The sequence below is a fragment of the Lytechinus variegatus genome, chromosome 18 (assembly GCF_018143015.1).
Source record: "Lytechinus variegatus isolate NC3 chromosome 18, Lvar_3.0, whole genome shotgun sequence".
NCBI classification, from domain to species: Eukaryota; Metazoa; Echinodermata; class Echinoidea; order Temnopleuroida; family Toxopneustidae; genus Lytechinus; species Lytechinus variegatus.
Window position 1 is genome coordinate 2899570 of NC_054757.1, and position 23408 is coordinate 2922977.

General features: G+C 36.8%; 1 protein-coding gene across 2 annotated transcripts; it reads left to right on the top strand.

The window, feature by feature from the left end:
• The first annotated feature begins 769 nt into the window (after window positions 1-769).
• Window positions 770-21886, top strand: LOC121431666 (coiled-coil domain-containing protein 177-like). 2 transcript variants are annotated; one of them, XM_041629311.1, is made up of 16 exons: window positions 770-941; window positions 2582-2784; window positions 3727-3844; window positions 5039-5191; window positions 5471-5889; window positions 6472-6657; window positions 7169-7288; window positions 7917-7970; window positions 9971-10090; window positions 11868-11941; window positions 13087-13194; window positions 14277-14379; window positions 14953-15062; window positions 16687-16857; window positions 18022-18163; window positions 21616-21886. In XM_041629311.1, exons 2-15 carry the CDS (start codon window positions 2614-2616, stop codon window positions 18119-18121), a joined length of 2007 nt encoding a protein of 668 aa, XP_041485245.1. In that variant the 5' UTR covers window positions 770-941; window positions 2582-2613; the 3' UTR covers window positions 18122-18163; window positions 21616-21886. The 2 variants fall into 2 exon arrangements, with proteins under 2 accessions (XP_041485245.1, XP_041485244.1); XM_041629310.1 differs by having other exon boundaries at window positions 771-941; window positions 9971-10096.
• The last annotated feature ends 1522 nt before the right edge of the window (window positions 21887-23408 follow it).

Consider the following 23408-nt stretch of genomic DNA (forward strand, 5'->3'; position numbering starts at 1 on the left):
GGGGAGTGTGTGAGATAGAGCTAAGGGAGGGAGAGGGATGAAAACGAGAAGGGAGAGGAATTAGGGGGAGGTTGCTCAGGGATTTTTATTCCAGGCCTATATGCACCATCCCCTTCTCAAAGTAATTTATGAAATAATAAATCACAAACATCAAGTAGCCTTATTTTTGTCAAGAATAAATCGATCAAATTATAACTAACAATGTGCATAGCCGACATAGATAATTATAGCCCTATATATGTTCACCTGATATCATCGACATATTAAATTATTAACATTAAAACTTAAGTTAATTACTGATCACGGTGGTATAAAACATCACCTAACACGCGGGAGAAGTCAGCTTATCGTAAGCAATGTCAGTCAATAAAATTAATTTATGGCAAAGAAAACACTATATATCACGTCTTCTAGTGCATTTAATAGGGGAAAGGAAAGAAGAGGGGGATTTACAGATTGACAAAAGAAACAAGATGTAAAATTCGTAAGACTCTTCATATCAACAAACATATTGTTCTGCATGGTAGAATATCCCGATACGGCAAGATGTCAATCATGATTCTAAAAATGACAACAAAAACATCAACTTATCTTGAACATGATAATCTAATAATCAGAGCATATACTCCTGATAAGAATAACGACACTTGACATTTTCGGTATAGGCCGACAGTGTACATTCGGTTTTGGTTAAGCCAAGGTAATCATATTCGAGGCGCATGATCTCTGAAAACAGAGCATCCCGGAAAAAAACTGATGCATCCACTGCATGCATTTTTTATAATCCACGACCTAATCACGTCATCACCTTCAAATAGCATCTCATGATGTGGATGTCAGTTCGTATGGCGTCGTCTTGGATGATCGCATCTTCGGAAAACACCTGTGAAGGAATTTATTCCGAGCCGTAGAATTTGGAAGATTGTGGACATTTCTTGAGGGTAAGCATCATTCTCTTGCTTATTTTGTCATGAGCTCCGTAATGTTTGTTTGTTTTTCTAAAATATGTAATTTTTATGGAAGAAAGTGATGACGTTAAAGTAAAGTGGGAAATCTCGCATCAGCATCATCTCGGCAAACAAACGTCCCTGGCCTGGTTCACAGAATCTTGTGCGGCTAGTTTACTGTACAGTCCCATATGTTTGGTATCACGTATTGTTTTATATTTTTGTTCCTAACAAAACTTGCCCTGTCTTTTAGTTGATGGTCACAATTAAACTATTGATTCATGTTCCCATTTGATTGATGCGTGCTTCTATGCTATATTATAAGCTGATATGTCCAGTAATCTTCAAGTTGGCAAGGCAAGGCCAAGGGCTAAGCTTGGAATCCTGGGGTGGTATTCTGGAACACTGTCATAACTTTTGTCATAAATTTTGTCATTTCTTTCCGAGATGTGACACCGCTATGATTGTCACAAATCGGTATTCTGAACATTGTCTTTTCCCTGTCATATCTCTCAAAGTTCCCGCCCATCTTTTCGGAAGCAATCCAATCAAAATCATCGTTAGTTCCCAGTGCAGTGTGGGAGCCCTTCTAGCCAATAGGAATGCCCCGTGACAGGTAGGGGATATCCCCAATTCTGTTGCTGGCATCGCGCAACTACGCGAATATTGATGCGCTTAATTACAAAAAAAGACGGAGCTGTGAAGGATTTTAGAGGAGAAGTAGAAAAATAAGGAAAACAGAGAAAAAAAGGAGAAATTAATATGTAGGGCCTAACTAATTGTAGCATGACAAAATAATTCTAAAAATTGTCGTGGATGATGAGTGAAACTTATGCCACAATCTAATCTAAATGATATCATTATATGCTTGAAATTCCATCGGCAGGGTATCGGGATATTTGGTACTAAAAGATGTGACAAAATTTATGACTGCTACCCCCTGTCATAACTTTTGTCATATCTTTTGCTTGTATAAAAGGATTACGCGCATTAAAGCCGCGTATTTTTGGTGCGCGCCAAAGAGATAAGACAAAATTTATGACAATTTTTGTGACAAAAGTTATGACATCCACCAGAATACCGATTTTGTCATATCTCTGAGATAAGATAAAATATGGAGATAAGACAATGTTCAGAATACCGCCCCTGGGCCTGATAATTTGTTTTAAGTGTGCAGTTTTACGTATTCAAGTGAATTATGAAACAGAACAAAATTACCTAGCACTTTTTCTACCTTGAGTTCTCAACACCAAGTGTCTACCAAGGAGACTACTAGGACATGAAACAGGCCCAAATGAAAGACAACTACGTATGAAGCCTGTGTGTGTAAACTGCATGAATTACATTTACAGCACACAAATCTGCTGTCATAAATTCATTGAATCTTGAGAGTTCGGTGTGTTCTTTGTTTACAAAGGACATTCTGCACATTTCCTGTAGAAAAAAGGATGACACTGATGGATTTCCAAAGAGTTACGATTGATTGAATCAATCATAACTCTTTGTAAGACGGGGCTCAAATGTAACACTGCAAATACATAATGATAATTAAAAAATTGTTCAAATCTATAATGAAGTTCAAGCAATTGTGTGTACAGGAAAGAGTAATTTTTTTTTCTTGTTTCTGGATCCAGGTCCTGCTCCTCGTGCTGTCCATAGAGGGATAATGGACCATTCAAGAGACCACCATTCTGATCTACCTATTGAAGATTGGAGATCATCTCTGATGGAGAAGAAGATAGACCTGTATAACTTTGAGAGCTGCGCTGCTGAAGAGTCGCCCTACATACTCACCAGTCCTAGATCTCTCCGCGCATGTGCAAGAGTGAAGATACAGGTATACACAAATAAATAATACTCATCGTTGAGAGCGGGGGAGGAGGGCATGGTTGAATTTCCCTTAAGTCAAGCAATTATCTATGGTACCAAGATATTTAACATCTAGAGGTAGACTCATTAACCTATGATAATGCAACCTGAGGCAAAGTGAGGCTGTAAGGATAGGCCCCTTGAGGGTTTTTAAAAGTTTCTTGTACCTAAGGCCCTCCAATGTAGGTACTTCTTTGATGTCAACCTGGTAATTCCTTAATGCTTACTGTATTTCAAGTTACCTTTTGTTTCATTTGTCCACAAAATAAAATGGAAAATAGTTCAAATGCTGTTTTTAGATATAAACAAGAATGAAGTCCGATACAGCACAGTTTAAATTCTGTTTTGGATTTTCCCCTCCAAATAAATAATTTGCACCAGCCTCAAGAATGAAATGACCCCAGATAGTTTGATTGCTTTAGAATTCAGTCAGAGTGGTCAAAATGCTCAGCAAAAATGTAAAATGTTCATTGTGACTATGATAATTCTTTGCTTTTCGTGTAGCCTGGGGTAGTGCTGTGAGGGAACATCAGTAGTGCCACCACCCCAGTGATCTTTAAGTGCTAGAAAAAAGGAAATAAAGAGGAAAATAATGGTAGAGAGTAGGAAAATACAAAAATTGAGATCTGTGTCCCATCATTTACAACCAATTTCCTTCTGTTGAGAAAAAGATGACATCACTGTTGTGTCATTTTGGCCCCTCCCCCTCCAATCAAAATGCCCTAGCACCAACCCTGTATCTAAATTGTATAAGAAATGACCCTTCTAGTGTACTAGATTCCTAAAGAATGCACAAATCAAATTATGGTTTACAATTTTGCATTTAAAAAAAACTAACATGAATGACATGAATGTAATGCCAATCAACCAGTCATATCGTGAACCCTGTGTTTGTGTATTTTATCTTTAGCCTGTGGAATTGTTAGCTAAGCCTGAGACAGATTTTGAGGAGGAGCTGCTAACATCTGGACAACAACCAGGAGAAGCCTCCAGGAAACTCTATGATGCCCATGAGAGACAGAGATTAAGTATGGCGACAAATATAATCATGCCAAAGTTACAAGTTGTTTGAGTTTTTTTCTGGCACTCTCATTCCCCCCCAAAAAAAGAATTATATGAGCCAATCGGAAATGATCTTTTCTCACTTTGATGTTTTTATTTTTCAGTAGATAAGGTCTTTTTTTAAGAAAGATTTTGAGATATGTTAGGCTGAAATTTGGGAGAAAAAAATTGCAAGCACACATGCTTTGTTACACTTAGCACAACTTAACCGGTGTGTTGGCTTAGTTGGTAGAGCGTCCGTCTCACAACCGGGAGGTCGGGGGTTCAAACCCCGGCTGCGTCAGACCAAAAGACGTTAAAAGATGGGAGTTGCTGCTACCCTGTTTGGTGTTCAACGATTAAAGGGATAGAGCCTCGTCGATCTGGTGCTGCACAGCAGCTGCCTGGACTACGATCAATTGGGCAAAGCAAATTTTCGGAGTATTTCATTTCATGTCTATTTCGAACAATAAATTATGGATTTTCATTTTTTTTAATTTTCATTCACAAACTATAAAAATAATGCCTCTTCATTATCTTGCTATGTCTTGTCTTTTCTGTTGATGCTGAGTTGCTCACAATAAAAGTTGATTTTCTAAATTTAATGAAAGTATAATACAACTTGGACATTTGCAAAGAAGCAGCATTTTCAAGAGATGGGATCTAGGCCCCATCTTACAAAGAGTTACAATTTATCCGATCAATCGCAACTATGGACAGCCAGCAACATCAACATTTAAAATACATGGCTTATCAGTCTGGTAAATCAAAATTCAAGATTTCCATGAAAGTAACCATTGATGGCAAATTTTATCATTGATTATATAATGAAAATTCAATAATAAACAAAACAAAATTCAAAGTGGAAGATTCACAGTAGATTGCATAGTAATATATGTGGGCAGATCAAAATTGATATGCAGTTCACCATAGTGATGATAGATGATTTTGAATTATACCTTCTAGCGCAAGGACAAATGTTGAATAGAAACTTAGTTTACATCAGGGCCCCGTCTTACGAAGATTGGATTACATTGATTGGATCCAATGGAAATCTTGAATTTTGATTTACCGTACTGATAAGCCATGATACCATGGTAGAAAATAGCGATGGCATAAATACCCATAATGGTAATTCTGGTCATTCCAGTAATGTCTTGATTGCTGCTTGTTCTCCCCAGGGAAGTTGTATATGTGTAGACGAGCAAGAGAGGAGATAATTCAAGAAGAGGGAGGAGATGAAAGGATAGAAGTCATCGATCATGCCAAGTTACTCTTCCAAGGATTAAACAAACCCCCTGAAAGAACAGTCAAAGCAAATGCCAATGGAATAGGTAAGACACTGCCCTTAATAGAATCGAGGGACATTGAAACTCATTGTGAGATTAATGTTCAGGGGGAAAATATGTAATTTCTCTATGGGGGTTATTTTCCTATTATTATTTTTTAAAACCAGTTCAGTTTGGTTTGATCATAAAATTGAAGTCAATTATTTAACAATAAAAGGTATAGGCTCCATCAAAAGTCTTAGCATTCATTTTGTATCATTGAAGCTCTAAGACAGTACACATCATTTGAATACCCTGTTTATGTTTTCATCCCGCTTTATCTAGATCAAAGTAAAGTGATTATTCCTAAATCAGGACAAGCCAACTCCAACCTGAGACCTGGAGCAAACCCTCGACCTCCCAGTCATCCTCCAACTCGACCTCCACCATCCAGATCATCAGCGAGCTCAAAGACATCATCGACCTCCTCGCCTAGGACATCATCCAGCAAGACAAGCTCTGGCTCCACTCCATCTTCGGGAGGTCGAAGGAACCCTGCCCCTGGAGACCTTCCTTCGAGGTTCTTCAAGAGGTCAGCGTCCATGCCACCTACATCTAGACAGCGTCCTCAGTCAGCCGTCTCGAGTGGGTCGAGTCATCGATCTAGTCGGACACCGTTGAGCCAAAGATTGGGTCTAGATGGAGAAAGGCCCTCCAGGCCATCGTCCCGGTCAAGACCTTACAGTGCTAACCTGCCAGAGAGGGTAAGAAATTAAGTTACCAATATCCTTAAAGATCATTGATCTTGTAGATGAAACCAGCTTGAAATTGTAATTAGACAATCTAATGTAATTGGAGGATCACATTGACGTGTAGTGACTCTATGGCCCGAAATCACAAAGGTGGTTTAGAAAATCCACAGTTGAATCCATGGTTTATGTAGATTTCCTGTATGAATTAAGCTTAATTTTAGTGCGTATTGGGCGCATGTATAAAAAATGTCCAATGCTGATGTGTGCTTTTGTCACAGTGCGTCGAATTGATGCCTGTTACTATGGTTAGGTACGCTATTTTATTTGTGAGTCCACTGTTTGAAGAGTGGACTCATTAATTCAAAAGAGTGGACTCGTGAATAAAATAGTGTATCTAACCGTGGTAACAGGCGTCAATTTGGCGCACCGTGCCAAAAGCGCGCATCAGCATTGGACATTTTTTATACACGCACCTGAAACGCTATAAATTAAGCATAATTTATACAGGAAATCTGCATAAACCATGGACTCAAACGTGGGTTTTCTAAACCACCTTTATGAATCCGGGCCTGTTTGTCTCATTGCTATTGATAGGACCAGAGAATACTTGACTGTATGGTGTTCAAGAGAGAGCAAGAGAAGGAAGACCTGAGACATCAACAGATCATCAGGAAGGTCTGGGATGAAGAACGAAGGAAAGAAGATAAGATCAAAGCAGAGAACGAACTACAGAGAAGGAAGAACTTGGTGGAGAGAGAACAGGATAGACAGAAGAAAAGGGTAGGTATTGGGATTTCTTCAGATAATGGGAATGGTAAGAGAAGAAGGGAGAATAAGAAAGATGGAGAGGAAGAATATCATAAAGGGAAATTTAGGGAGGAAATTAAGATAGGGTAGAGAAGGAAGAACTAAATAGACAGAAGAAAATGATAATAAAATTCAAAAGAACAAGTGGGGATATGATTTCATCAGAGTACCTAATGAATATTCATGAAGACATGCCTAGAACTGTTTCACCAGAATAATGCAATCTGTAAAATTCAATAACTTTGTTATTTGTTATCCGATTTTGATCAAATTACAGTATTTTGCTCTGTGAATTTTACTCTGTTTATTGAAATATAGATATCTTCAGCCCCGAGCATCCCTTTAATTCTGTTCTTATCAAGGATAACCTAATGATGTTCATTTTGATATGATCTTCAATGACCTTTCAATGACAGATGATTCAGATGAATGAATATTTTGATAGACTTTGCATTGATACATTTTGATATTTCATTTCTTACAGGAGAGGATGCAAAAGCAGAGAGAAAAGGAAGAAAAGGAAAAATTGAAGGAGATTGAAGTATCTCTGAAATATAAAGATGCTAAACATGTGCAGTTAGCCTCACAACAAGACCTACTGAAGGTAATATTACTGGGGCCCGTTGCATAAAAATTTTTACCTGAGAAAACTCTGGTAAAAACTGGAAACTATGATTTCCGCCATTGATTTTAACACAGGGCAAAAACTTTGGTAAAAACAACCTGAGTTTTCTGAGGTAAAAAGTTTTATACAATGGGCCCCTAATGTCATTTCTCTCTATCTAATGTCTTGTATCCGGACACGTGGGGATGCATAGAAAGAATACCTTCCATTCATTTTAAATGCATGAAAGACAAAATACATAGATAGATAGAAAGATAGATAGATAGGAAGATAGATATATAAATAGATAGATGGTTTATTATGAAAAATCAAGCAATCACCGTGGCTAAGGCTGAATTCTGATGTAAAAATTTACCAGCATATACTTCACACTGGCTTGGTACATTGAGCTATATGTCCTTATGTCATTGTATTCATATACAAATTTAGGCCCAAGATATGTTATCTACCAGCAGATTTGTATAAATGAATCATTCATACATCCTCCTTCGTAATCTTTGAATGTTGTTTAAATGATACACAACCTATGAATTCTTCTGGTATTTATGATAACATATAGAATGAAATTATTTCAAAGGAATTGTCTTCTTTGTTTCAATTTGTGTAGATTCAGCAGATAGATATGAAGAAACAAGTCGAGAAGGCCAAGAAAGAAAAACAGGTATTTCCTATTTTCTGCTCCTTCAACTTTTACTTTTAAAATGTGTAGCCCAATTCCTCCATCCTCTATAATAATAGGTATTACCCAGGGTAGCCACTTCAGTTCTTTAAACTGTTCTCCCAGTGGGCCCTGCTATTATTACTCCGGCTTTAGCTGGGCTGCCTAGGTGCTCAAGCATTCAAGGAATTTCTTCCTACCAGGTATCCATTCACCCCACCTGGGTGGAGTGCAGCACAGTGTGGATCAATTTCCTGCCGAAGAAAATTGCGCCATGGCTGGGATTCGAACCCACAACCCTCTGTTTCAAAGTCAGAAGACTAATCCACTGGGCCACAACGCTCCTCTTTTAATTTGTTTTGATATATTATTGAAATTATAGACATCAGGGTCGGTGTTCTGTGCAATGCTAAAGCCAGAATTTTAAGTATTTTACTCAATATTCTGCTTAAGCAAAAAACCTGTCAATCTGGGCCTTTATTCAACTGCCATGTTTCACTTTAATCTACGTCAACCTCCTACCTGGCTAGCATGCAGTTTACAAACATACATGCACAAAGTCATCCAGCTCACAGGTGGATACGTACATTGTGCAGTATTTGGGTCAGAACAGTATGACGTCACAATGCATAACTCTGAAATGTGAAATTGTGAACTAGATAAGGGGGCTTATAATGCTGCATTGCAGTTATCATTTTCATTGGTATATCATACTTAAGAATATCATAATTGACTTGTTAATTTAATAGAAATGTCTCTCATAACTAAGATTGTATGAATATGAATAATCTCTCTTTTTTGTTGTGGCAATGCTTACATGTATTATGAATGTATATATCTCCATCACAAAGTGATGGTTTCTCTTTTGTATTTTCCTAATACCTGACCCCTCTCTCCATCTATTTTATTTACATGTCACCTTTCACTTGTCATGCTTCTCTCTTTCGGCATACTTCATTCCATTTAGTCCCTAACCCTAACCTGGATGTTATTGAATACGAGTATGAGCATATTGCTTAGTCAAGTAAAATGCTAAGTAAAATACTTTGAATTGAATACCGCCCAGTTTTCTTTTGCTGGCAGCTTTGATCCAGCGATACTTCAGGCTAATCAGTGCATATTTATTTATGATGAAAATTGATTTAAGAAACATAATTGACCTCTTTGTATGCCCAAGCCTTTTTCCCCCTCCATTTTGATTTAACTTCATTACCTGCACTGGTCATAAGCATTTCAATCTTTCAAATGAGCTCAAAAAAGAGACAAAATTATTTCAGGAAAGTCCAACACCTAGGGTCATACGTGCATATTATCCTTGGCCAATATAAATGGATGCTACACTTACTTTATTTTCATCAGGTATTCCACTAAGTCAGTTGATATCTATGGAAGATATTCTGAAATAGTTTTATGGGTAAATCTACTTATGCTAGATTCATTTCTGTTTTTAATCATTTCTTCCTTTATATTTTAAATTCCGGGAAACAACTATATTTTGAATACATTCTATAATACACTTTATTTGTTCACTCAAACTATAATTTGTGATATCTTCTTAAGTCATTTTATCCTATGAATTTTATTTATGTTACACATTGTAGCTATCCAGATAAATAGTAGCTAAATTTCATATTTTACCTTTTAGTATTTAACCTTTTGCTTGGTAATGATGTTTTTTTTAATGCACAGATTTCCAAATAATTATTAGACAAAATCATATTCAGTTCCTGTTAGAATTTGGTGTAATAATCATTCCCCAAGCTGTTTGTGTGAACAAGAATCTGAATAGATATGTGTTATAATTTCAAATCTAAAAAGTCACAGAGGTCATTATTTAAGATTTTTGAAGTTCAGAATAGTCTGGCAATGACAGAGGCATAAGTTTTGCAGTTTTTTAGTATATGAATATTTTATCTTACTATTTTTATGTGGAATGGACTGAAATGAACTTGAATTGATTAAAAAAAAGTAAAATCATGATCACGTTCCATTTTTATCACCAGTCCAAAGCTTTACAGGTGAAAGAGGCAAAAGATGAAGAATATCGGAGAAGTGCAGAGAAACACATCATGCTCTCTCTGGAATCGGCTGAAGCAAAGAGAGAAAAGAAACAACAAGAAGAAGTGAGGGTATGAATGTATGCCTGCTTAGATTGTCTTGATCAGATACATGGACATCTTTTTATATTTATTGGAATATACATGTAGCATGGATCACATTCCTAAAGATTAATAAACTTGCATGACCATAAGTATTAAACACATCATGATAGTAATCTCTGGAGTACAGATGTATGATAATAATAATAACAGCATATTTACCCAGGGTAGCCACTTCAGTTCTGAAAACCGTTCTGCCAGCAGGCTGTGCTTTTATAGAGGGTAGCAGGGGGAGGGGGTGACTTGCTCCTAAAAGTTTCAAGTCCATGAAAAGAGAAAAAAGGAAGAAAAAATTTGATCATATTCAATTGAAAATATTGTTATATATTAATAGATCAGTGTTGATCAGTGTGGATAGTGGCTTTCTGAAATGGGGTAAGATGCACCCATTTCAGTTCCTGGTTTGTTATGTGTTTTGTGCATGACTTTGATTGTATTGTATCTTGCATCTTTTCTATTCATTCACTTTTAGTGGTTTGGTCTTGTATTTATATTTCTTTCAATGAAATCTTTGCAATGTCCGATGCCCTTTTTTATGCACAACAAAATATAAAGAAAAACATTTTCAAATTCAATGCAATCTCATTCATCTTAGATTACAGTTGATAGGCCTGCATTTAAAGCTGTTGCAAAATTGTTTATGATATCATTTTCATAACTAGATTGTCTGTTGTGTAGTGTGAAAATAAAATATTGATTGTATCATCCAGGCCTTTATTGTTTTTATCTTTTGCTATCCTGGCACACTCTTGCAGTCTCATTCCAATTTTTTTCATCATCTTCCCTATTGAATATGGGCCTCCTTTTTGGTCAAGTTCCCTCTAATCTTCCCCAACATATCTTTAGCAAGAAAGATTTTGTGCCTTTTCACATGCCTGGGGTATTTGGCTTTGATCCATACCAGTGAGTACATCATTGGACTTCTATCAATATTGATTTATATTCAGGAAAGTCAAGAATGGGTTCTACTCTTGGGCGATCCCAAATTGTGTTTAATCCGATAATCACCTTTACACCAGTAGCTATCAGCATGTCCTGTTTTGCTTCCTATTAGACATCTTTTAAGGCTAATCTGTCTTTTGTTCCAAATAACAATTGTTAATCTCCTCCCATCAGTTGCTTCTAGCATTTGAATGCCATGTTTTGCTTGGTAGCCCAAAGACAGTTAGTTAGGACAATCTCCTTAAATAGCAATGGCTCATCTTTTTCTGATTGTGGAGATATTGACTGGTTAATTTATAATTCATTGTGTGATGTTGAAGAATGTTCATACATTGCATATAGAGCATACATTGCACAAACATGCCACTTGTAAACAAAGGATGCAGATTTAGAAAGTTCATGTCAGTACTCTGTATCCACTATCGTCTTGGTGGTTGTAAGATGTTGGGGCACAAACATAATAAAAAGGTACCAAAAATTTCAAAAATAACAAGTTTACCCCCCCCATTGATCCCTGTACAGTTATTGTTTTTCCTGATTGTTATGAAAGTTGTCCTTATTTGTAATAAAATTTGCACTCAGTCATGATAGAAACATTCAATATCTACCCAAAGGAACAATTTTTAGATTGCTTCAGGAGATTTTATTTGAAATGCATTTTAATTGCATTTCAATAACTGTCTTGTGCATGCATCTACCAAGAACTAATTTATATTTTTCATTTTATTGTTTCGTGAATACTGGTGATTATGTTAAGGAAAAATAATGCATGTTTTTTCTCTCTCTTATGAATAATTAGGAACTTCAGAGAAAGAACAAAGAAGTAATGAAACAACATGCGGTTAGAAAGAAGGTCATCGACAAGAAAACAGAGTGAGTTATAAATAACTTAAGGTAAACAAATGTTCTAGTTGTAGCAAGTGATAATTTCATGAGAAAGGTTCAAGTTTCATATGAAGATCTAGATCTGGTACATTTACATTAACCTAATCTTGTGAATTTACTTGTACGAGGAGCTGAAAGTCAGATCGAAGATTGGAAGTGCAGGTTAGTATGTGTGGAAGAGTATTGTTGCTTCGAAAAAGGCTCTACATCCAACCTGCCTGTTTATTTTATGTTTATATTATGTTTATTTTGCCCATTTCTCTTTAAAGGTAAATGCTAGTTTTGGTAACGATATCAAAATGAGTTTGTACAGAATCCAATGAAATGACCACCAAAATGCCTGTTTGTAGAAATAAAAACGCATGTGCTAAAGGATTCTGGAAGAAATTGTGTAATTACTGAGAAATCAGCAAATAAGCACAGGATTCGAGTAGGGCGTCGGGTCCGACGCTCTAAGCAATAATTATACATTGTCCCAAGTGTGCTTTTCTGTGTTGGGGATCTTCGGTGTGAACATTTTTCAGCGTAGATTTCAAGATTTCACAAAGTTCAGTTAATGTAACTGTACCAGATCTAGATCCTCGATGATATACTGACAATTAAGCCTTATTTTACAGACTTTCTCATGAAATCAGTGTTTACTGCAACTACTGGAATTTCTCTTTAATTCAATGTATTCTAACCGAATCATGTAATTCATCATAGACTTTGTTATGCATACAAACACTCGGGTGGTCATTTTATTGCATTGTGTTCAAATTCATTAGAGTATGTTACTACATCTGGCATTTATGTTTAATGGCTAAGTTTACCCTCCCCCCATCAAAAAAGAGAATGAATAAAGAAATGTCAGACATGCTTAATATGTGAAAAGAAAAAAATCAATAAAATCAAATGTGAAATATAGATAGTTAGGACATTTTAAAATGTTGCTTATCTGTAACAACTTCAATAATTCAATTTGTACCTCAATAGTATTTACAAATTGATGTAACTTAAACAATTAATCTGACTTGCCCTAAATATTTTTACAAGTCTTTTACGTTGATGAAGTCACATTATTTGCTACCTTTGCGCCGAGATTGCATTACTTAGTCCCATTTGTATGATTTGATGTCATGTTTTGTCTTCAGAGAGGAGAATGAATATCAAAGGATGTGTATCGATGCGAAGGATAGTAAGCACAAAGAACTCATTGAACAGCAACATTTCCAAAGACAATCAGAAATCAGGAACAGCAGGTAATGAGAGAATTCAAGTTTGGTGTTGACAACTGGTGTTAGTGTTTGGTTGTTTTTACACCAGACACAGCACTGAATGGGACTGGTAGTAATAGATGGGTTAAGGTTTGAAATTTGAGTTGATTTTTACCCAAGTCACAACACAACTTGAAATGAGTTATGGAGTAATGGGTGGTGTAAGGTTGGGTGTTGAGAACCTGTGTTAGTGTTTGGTTGTTTTTACACCAGACACAGCACTGAATGGGACTGGTGGTAATAGATGTTTTAAGATTTGACGTTGGGTTGATTTTTACACCAAACATAACACTGAACTTCCAAAGATATATCTAGTAATGAAATTAAGCAAACGCTGAGATTGGCGTCATTTTGTATTGAACCATGTGATTTATATAACTTTCTTGAAACCTACCTTAAATGTTGGTACTATTGCTCAAAATGCTTATTGATTTACCAACATCAAACACTAAACCTTGAAATAATTCAGTCTATATGACTTACATATATAAAGTGGTGCAGCCAAGTAAATTCCTTGATGGAAATACTGTATGTTTGTGACGATAGGCCATTTAAAAGTAAAAAAATACAATCGTATGAATTAATAAAACGTTTGGAAATTCTTTATCGAATGAACTCAAACATTCCCCCACACTCCTGTCTTTCAAACGAAAATATAAACTTTCCCTTCTTACTCCTTAAGGTAGTTTTATATTTGCCTCTCCCTCCCCTCTATTCGTCTTTTACTGTCTTTTGCTTTGCTCTGGGGTTTTGAGGTCAAGTATCTGTTTTTTTCATATATAATTTATGTATTCATTTTTTTTTTTTGGGGATTGACCTTGATAGATCAATATGGCCTTTGTCAATCCCCCCCCACATTTTGATTTTCTATGTCTTTCTTATATAATATATTGTATCTATTTATACTTGTATTGCTATTATCTATTGTATGTATTCGATTGTACTATTAATGTATGTTTTTATTAAATATGTGCAACATAAATCAAATTGAATAATTCTTCATGCAGAAATGTAGCAGTGGCAGAGAGATAGGTTCATTAGATATTCATTGTAAATTTGATTGACAGGCGGAAACTTGAAGAGCAACAGAAGAAAGCTAGCAAGACGAAGGTGGTCCTTGATAACAACCTTGAGAAATGGAAAGATGATATTGTCAAGCATAGATCAGTGGTAATGCTCTATGTATTTTATCTGTTATTTGTTTATTTGGTTGATTGGATTTATTTCTGCTTTCAAGAGCATGCTAAAAAAAATATACAATGGGTGACTTCAAGTTCAGTGTTGACCTTTTGGTGTTGGTGTTAGGTCAATTTTTAGAGTCAAAAGGGGCCTAAGCTTTCGATCCTAGCAGAATCTTCGTCGGTCAATTTTTACACGATTATAACACCAAGCATAACATGAAGATGGTCCCGAAAAGTCACTCACTAGTTGTTGAGATGTCAATGATGTGATCTGGATCAGTTTTACAAAATCTGAATAAGTTTTGGAGCTAGGGGAAGCAATCCAAATTTCAACATCAACACCACACTTGAAATCACTCAATGTATTAAGATTATCCCATGCTTACCGGGACATCCCCTAGGGAATGTGGGGCTTTTCATGAAACAAAAAATCTGTGATTTCCACAGATGATATTGTTCAGAGCCAATCAGATACAAGGATTTCAGTAGCTTATAACAAACAGCCAGTGAAAATTATTTTGACTATTTATTTAATGAAATACTCCTGTTGATGTATCATTAGGTCCAGGACCAAGCCGTGGTGAAGGCAGAGAAAGTAGTTCAGGAGAAAGCCCAGAAAGCTCAAGAGCTTCGTATTGTCAAGGAGAAGACGCACAAGGAAAGAATAGCAAGGTATGGAACACCTCATGTTCATTATACTACATGGTCAGTCATGCACTATAATGGATTGTATGGATGGTATATTAGTATTAGATCTGGGGCCCATCTTACAAAGATTTGTGATAGATCCAATCAATCGTAACTATGGAAAGCCAGCAACGTCAACATCTAAAGAAATGTTTGTTCAAAGTATTTTCTAGAAATGACATGTATCCATACATTCACGTTTTTCTTGACAATTCAGTATGCTTCTCTTTGTTTTGAAAGGACATTGAGCAAATTTCCAAAAGAAAAAATTATGACAATGATGGATTTCCATATATTTGAGATTTATTAGATAAATCGAACTCTTTGTAAGATGGGGGGCCCTGTAATGCAATATACTCGAATATATGGAGTCTATTACAGAACATGATAAAAGCAACTAGACTGGATCGTTAAGTCTGTGAATGGTGGATCACGCATTATCTTAGATACCTACAAAAAAAGAGAAGATCTATCATGCACCATACTCAATTTTATGCACAAGAAATCTATTATTACATGTAGATCTGCTTAAGGATTAACTTGTAGAAAATATTGTCATCATTTGCACTTTGACCCATTGCGTACTCATGATAATGGTTTCGTATTTTTGGATAATATTTATCAGCATTTAAATAGTCAAATGACGGTCAATTAGTATGGGACACTTCTGTAATGAAGATCAGTACAACCTTACTGGTTGTTGATAGAAAGTGAAAATGAAATTGAAATCGAGATTTAAATTTGAAATTGAATATATGTGACATTCGTGAAATAATTTGTGTCTGTTTTCTGTTTCTTATGAAAAGTTGTAACACTATTAAATTATCATGACCTGAGAAGTGCATGAAGTGAAGTAAGGATGGGGATGAGTGGGTTTGGACGTACAAAAAGTTTGATAACTCTCTTCAATTGTCCTTAAAGGACAAGTCCACCCCAAAAAAAACTTGATTTGAATAAAAAGAGAAAAAATCAACAAGCATAACACTGAAAATTTCATCAAAATCGGATGTAAAATAAGAAAGTTATGGCATTATAAAGTTTCGCTTATTTTCAACAAAATAGTTATATGAACGAGCCAGTTACATCCAAATGAGAGAGTTGATGACATCACTCACTATTTTGTATTTTATTATATGAAATATTTTTATTTTCTCGTCATTGTCATGTGAAATGAAGTTTCATTCCTCCCTGAACACGTGGAATTCCATTATTTTAACATTTTGTGCTTCAGGCAAGGAGGTCCTAATCGTCAAATTCGTAAAATTGAAATATTGTATAATTCAAACAATAAAAAGCATAAGAAATAGTGACATCATCGACTCTCTCATTTGGATGTAACTGGCTCGTTCATATAACTATTTTGATGAAAATAAGCGAAACTTTGAAATGTCATAACTTTCTTATTTTACATCCGATTTTGATGAAATTTTCAGCATTGTGCTTGTCTGATTTTTCTCTATTGATTCAAATCAACATTTTTCTGAGGTGGACTTGACCTTTAATAGGTTTGCCTGATTTGGCATGATGACATGAGGAAATCTACAACAGGTGATTTTTTTGTTGTTGTGGAGAATTGTAATAAAACAAATTTTACCCATGAATTTCTAAGGGTTGCTGAGGATGCAGAGACATTGGCAAGGTACACTGAGCAGAAGATCAAACACAAAGATCAGAAAGTTCAAGAGGTCATCGCCAAGAAGCAGCAGGAGATCGACAGGTCACGGGCTGTGGCGCAGAATTCAGCTAAACTCAGAGAACAAATACGCAATCAGTACACAAGGTATGTAGACTGTTGTATCATCAAAGAACTTGTCAGACGTTTTATTCGACAGTTACCATAGTAAAGATGCATCTCAGCCAATCAAATTCAGTAGAGGTCAGATCTGGAGCCCGTTGCAGAAAGAGCTACGATCAAACGTAACTCAAAAAATCTTGCGCAACTTGATCTTCAGCCAATGAAGCACCTGTATCCGAGACTTGCGCTTGATATTTTGACTTGCGTTTGAACGCAACTCTTTCTGCCACAGGCCCCTGAAAACTTTGTCAGATTTGTCAGACACATATGTTCATGAAGTGCTCCACAGGATACTATTTCATGAAGGGATATGTCAGTCATTTTACGCCTCAAACTGAAAATTTTGCATGTGATTGGCCGAGAGCAAATTAATCTCTGAATAAAACATGCTACCTCGGGGTAAATTGCAAATTTGTCTATTGCCAACTCGTCCACTCACCACATGGTCTCCTTTCATTTAGTCTAATGCCATTCTGTCCAATATTTCGTCTAACCACCATTTGGTCCAAATACCACTTCATCTAATCACCATTTCGCCTCTAAACCTGTCGGTCTAATATCCATTTCATTTTCATTCATATCGCACAATTTGACACTTAGTCCAATTAATAGACCAAATGGTATATGGAAAAAAATGGCCATTGGACCAACTGGTTATTAGACGGAACGGCATTAGACTGAATGAAAGTAGACCATAATTTGAGGGGACGAACTGATGGTAGACCAAATGATAGTAGACGAGTTAGCATTTGGACGAATTGGCATTAGACAAATTGAAAATAAACCCTACTTACATGTAGGAAACCCACCTGTTTTTTTCAAAGGTTTCAAATGTCTGCATTATCCTAAGCCTTTCTTGTTCTTTGTTCATAATGTTCACCTCGAACTGTTGTAAGCTACTGAAAGTCTTGCATCTGATTGTTTGAAAATAATTTAGTCTCTCACTAAATGATATATTAATACAGGTCCCCTATGAAACTCTGTCTGTTCAAATTTTCTTATAGTATGATAATCCTCTCCTATCTACCTATCAAGATTTAAGCATGGGGGGTTATATTTGTCTAAATAATGTGTATTCACAAAAGTGCTACACCCGAAATACTCTATGTAATTCATAATCTACTATTCCTTTCACCTTATATCTCCTAGGTCATTTGATCGGATGGCCAAAAAAGCTGAGCTAGACTCCAAGCTTGGAGCTGGTCCTAGTCTTGGGACCAAGAACTACTCTCATGTCATCATCTCATGATCCAGAACATCTATGACCTCATCCAAAGAATTTAAAGTAAAGGTAACTTAGCTAGCCAAAGTCATATCTCTTTATGGTAACACAGCCAAACTGATATTACCTGGTTCCAGCAGAAATCTATTTACAAGAAAAAGTTGAAAATATAAGAAGTAGCATTCTACATAGCCCACGTGGCCTAGCGCCCTCTGGCAAGGCGTCAATCCACACTTTGACACTCTCACCCACGTGCTAATTGGGTACCGGTAGGAAACAACCGTCATTGTGGTTGGTTTAGCAAGTTTGCACCTAACAGGCTGCTTGGAATGCTATGAATCCAGTGATGGGGTAATAATAATTGTGAAGCGCTTTGAACAGTCGTAGATTGATAAAGCGCTATATAAATGTCAATTATTATTAATTATTACTGTTGGAGCTGTTATTTTCGCGGATTTCGCGAATTGCTGATCGGCCGCGAATTTAACAACACGCGAAAATATTGACACATTTCTTAGTCAGTGCCAATGCCCCAACAGCAAAGCTTTACTATTGAAAACATCCTGCAAAGTGAGAAATAGAGAGATGCACCTCTATATAGTTAGTGATTCAAAAAGTTTGCTAGAATTTAACTTTTTTTTAATTTCTCAAACAAAATCAGGGCTTAAACTATTTTCTAACATTATTTTATCAATATTTATACACTCACTGTAATATTAAAATGTATTTTCCATGAAACAATTTGATTTTTTGTCATCTGATTGACTCTATACACACGTATTGGTAGCTATTTGCATACTCATTAATATTCATAAGTCACATGACCAGAATCTTGAAGGTGAACATTCTGTTCACAAAATTCCACAATTTTGCACTTTTTACCAACTTTTTGAAAAATGAATCGAACCAAACGCAAATTCCAAAGATTGCTTAACCCTATAGATCCTGTGGCATGATGAATTTTTAGATCTAAAGGTTAAAAAATTGAAATTTAAGCCACTTTTTCCACAACTTGTAACTGTTTTTACAGGGACATATTTATGTACAAAAGACATATTAGCATGGTGACTTTGAGGAGTGTAGATTTGCACATGAATTGCACTAGTTTTGCTTCTTTGAAATGCTGTGGAAATGTATTGTACATCTTCTGATCGCGAATTTAATACCCCCATCTCACTAGATGGCGATTCCGCTGCGATCGTCAAAAATCGACAAAGCGTGGTATATCGTAGCTTGAACGTGGCTTGATCTTTTCAATCTTCTCCGTCGTACCTTGATCTTTTCTGAAGCGGCAAGGATCGCCACCATCTTCCTGGTCGCCACAAAATTTTGAACATGTTCAAAACTTACGTAGCGAGATCGCGGAGGTGCTAAAGCGCATCATAATCGAGTCAAGAGCGTATTACAAACGACATATTCGTAGCTGTAACGAAGCTCCAACGCACAAAGCGTAGTAGAAGCGCATTAAAAGCGGCACCGATCGCCCGTGTTTTTCAGGCCCGTTCCCAAGACAATTCTGCTACGCTGCTTCCGTTTACGAGGCGACTGCCTTGCGCTCGACACGCTTCACACTGTTTCCACCACGACGCTTTCCCTTTGGGTGGCATGTGGCACACGTTCTCAGCCCGCTGCAGGCATTCGCGTTGCGCTTTTGCTGCGCCGCTGATGACTGGCCAGCGATTGAGCAGCGACCGTCTGCGCTGCTATGAAACAACGTGCCGATGGTAGCGGATTATCACATTTTCAACAGATTACGAGGCGACACCACAACGTTTTCAAATATACTTCCCAGAAAAAGGACCAAAAAGGGAAGCTGCCCAATCTGTTATGCCGGCGGTCCAAGAGGAAGCGAACAAGAGGTTATGGTGGTGGTAGAGGAGGAGGAGGAAGAGGAGGAGGAGGTCTCGTAGGAGGATGAAAATCTAACTGCTGAGCCAGCTTGAAAGACAGAAAAAAAGACGCTCGCATGTCTTGATGACGAAATGGGTTACCTCCGCAAAAATATATAAATTGAATATGTTTTAAAAATAGAATGAATTCTAACTACAGTGACAGTAAACAATATTAAAATTCTAATGATTCGATCACTGATGTATTGATTGGGAAAGCACACTTTATGGGGATTCTTGCATTGTGCCCCCCCCCCCTTATGAGTGCTCTCACATCAGTAGACTACTTCTTGAAAGCAAATTTGAAAGGAATTTACCTAACAATTTTGAGTGACAAACTTTTGTGGAAAAAATAAACAAAATATAAAACATTTTTATGCTCTTTTATGAAATTCTGGATGCATCCCTCATATTAACTATTAGACTCATCGACATCTTTTGAGTGAAATTTTAATATATATATTGTATATTATGACTTAAGTGACAGCCAGGATCGGACCCAGTATCTTTTTGGCCTCCTCCTTCTACTGTCCTCGTATCAGGTCCTCGTATTCAACTTCTAATTGAAGTTGTTGTATAATGCTAAGATGTATAAGTCCAACCAAATTCTGGACATCCATCTTGGTCGGAGGTTGGCAATCGACTGAAAAATGTCTCGTGTTCCGCGATCAATATGCCGATTGCTTAAAATCGTTTCAAGAGCCCATCATGAACGTAACACAATCGTTCCATTCGTAGCACCACCGTACCGAGGTCCTAATTAGCGTATGGGCCTCGTTGTACGGTCGCTTTGATCGCAGAAGCAGCGCATCACATCTGCCTCAAATCGTGGCAAGAGAGTGGCAGCGTCGTATTACCAGCGTATTACCATCGCCTTCAGCGCAGGTCCGTCGCAGTGAAGTTGTAGTGCAATCGCCTCGCAGGCTAAAAATAGAATTCGAGGACGATTCTGCTACGCTTTGCGGGATTTAGACAGATCGCCATGGGTCGCCATGGTCGCCATGATCGCCATCCTAGTGAGATGGGGGCCTAACAACCCGAGACCCCCGCGATTCGCGAAAAATTCTGTACCCGAAAATAACAGCTTTTACAGTATTACATAATCTGGTGGTGTTTGACAAGGACTTTTGCTGACTTAACACTGAAATTCCCAATTGTGTGCGGTTAAAGACACTTCATCAGACTGGTTACATATGAACAGGGTTCCTACAGTCATTGAAAATCCTGGAAAAAATTGTGGTCATGGAAAGTCAGGGAATTTGGGAGATTTGTGAAAAGTCATAGAATAGCATTTATTACCTCTTGGCTTATGGCAGCTTTCCAGTTTGTCATGTCTTGCAACTCTCATACCAGTACTCTGTGATTATACTCCGCTATTATAATCGGTGTTCATGATTTCCATTTTTCCCAGTTTTGTGACATCCCAAATTCTACATAACTCCCGGAAGTAATTGAAAGCATCAATTTAGTCATGGAAAAGTCATGGAATTCTGTTTTCAAATTTCTGCGGGAACCCTCAATGAAATTAGTTTAGGATGACACTTTTAGTGAGACATCCCTATGAAACATCCCTTGGTTCCCAGAACTGTCTGGCTCGGGTGATTCTTAATCTTATGACATTTTTTTTTTCAGCATTTGCAAAGATGACTGTCTTTTCACAGAAAGAGATGCCTGCTCCGTTTCCAATGACATCAGTTTATAGTCATTTCTTCAAGGAACTGCGTTATCCTGCATTTGAAGCTGTACCGTTAATACCCAATTAGCTAGCAAGCACCCTGCATCATTTGACAAAGTGTTCATCTACATTTGCCACTCTCCACCCAGGTGTAGGAAATTGGTACCTGGTAGGAAGGAATTCCTGGAATGCTCAAGTGCCCAAATCAAGGTGACCATTCTAAAGTTGGGAGCACTGAGAAACATTATATTAAGCGCAACATAAATGTTGCATATTACTTTTGTAGGCTATTTGTCTTTGTGTTCAGAATCTATCAACCAATGTAGTGAATGATCTAAATTGCAGCTTCACGTTGTTGGTGTTCAGTTCAGTTATAAAACAGCAATTAAAATTTGCCATAAAAGGGTAATTGGTTAGTCATGCACTTTACCATGACTGTTCATCAGGATAAGCAAACGGTATTATAATTCTACCAATATTACAAGTGAGCTATTGTTTACTATGAAATAGGAATTTGTGCAATTGAATGTAAATACCCCTACCAAAATAAAATGGGCAATACAGTTTGTACAGCCAATAGTGAATATTCTATTCTCTTTATGCAAAACAGGTAATCCATTCAACTCAGTTTTTGGAAATAACCCCCTCCCCCCACCCACTTTATTTTTGTGGATGTGTGCTGGTTTTAAAGCATGTCCATATCCTGAAAATGAACCATTTTTACCTTTACAAGGCATGTTAGCACATAAATAAATGTCATACTTCGCTCGCTACTTTCAATCTGAGACCAATGCGGTAAACATGTGCCATGTTGACCTCTACGGGCTTTGCCCATAGGAATACTGTAAAAAAAACCCGGCAATATTGGCCAGATTCCTGTTAGTGCGCGTGCGCATTAGTAGCTGAGTTTGATCGCTAATTTTAGTATTTGCAAAATCTGGTTGAAACCAGTTTGGGAACCAACGCATTGTCGATAATGTGTGGTGAGGCTAGTGCATACGTATAATCAAACCCAACCGCAAGATTTTTACGCGTTAAGTTTATGTGCGCGCCATGCATGATGAGCAACTGCGTGGTAACGATTACATCACAATTGCTTGTCAAGGATTACTTCGCCAAGTTTGTGAGTATCCTGATATCAGAAGTAGTGATAAGCAAACAGGCTTATCAATTTTTCTGAATAATAGCTTGCATTACGCATTATACAGATGTAGGTAATAATAATATTGACTGGCTCTTTTTTTGGGAAACATCAAATATATTGCCTTTAAAAGAACCATATTGCCCTCGTCTAAAAGACTCGGGCCAATATGATTCTGTTGCAGGCTACGTATTTGATGTTCCCCTCAAGGCCAGTCAATATTATATAATTATTGACTAGCTGTTAGGATCTTTGGCAATGTGTGCTGTAAGGCACTTTGGCAATGTGTGCTTAGTGGACTTTTCGATACCAGGGGGGCGGGTATTTTCTTTTTTAAAATTGAGCCATATTGACTGATGTTATAACTATAGTATATTTAATGCGTAGTTACCCAAATGCTTTGGTACTTAATTTGTAAATTTTAATTATTTATTTCCATGTGCTTTGTTATTACTGTAAAATATATAATTTAGTTGAAACTTCATATATTTAACCAACTGTCTTGCCGAAGTTTCTGGCGAGTAAAATATCTCTCCTTTTTTTATTAATTAGTGAATCCAACAATTTGATGTAATATTTGTTTTAATTGTGCAAAAATTGTCATTACTG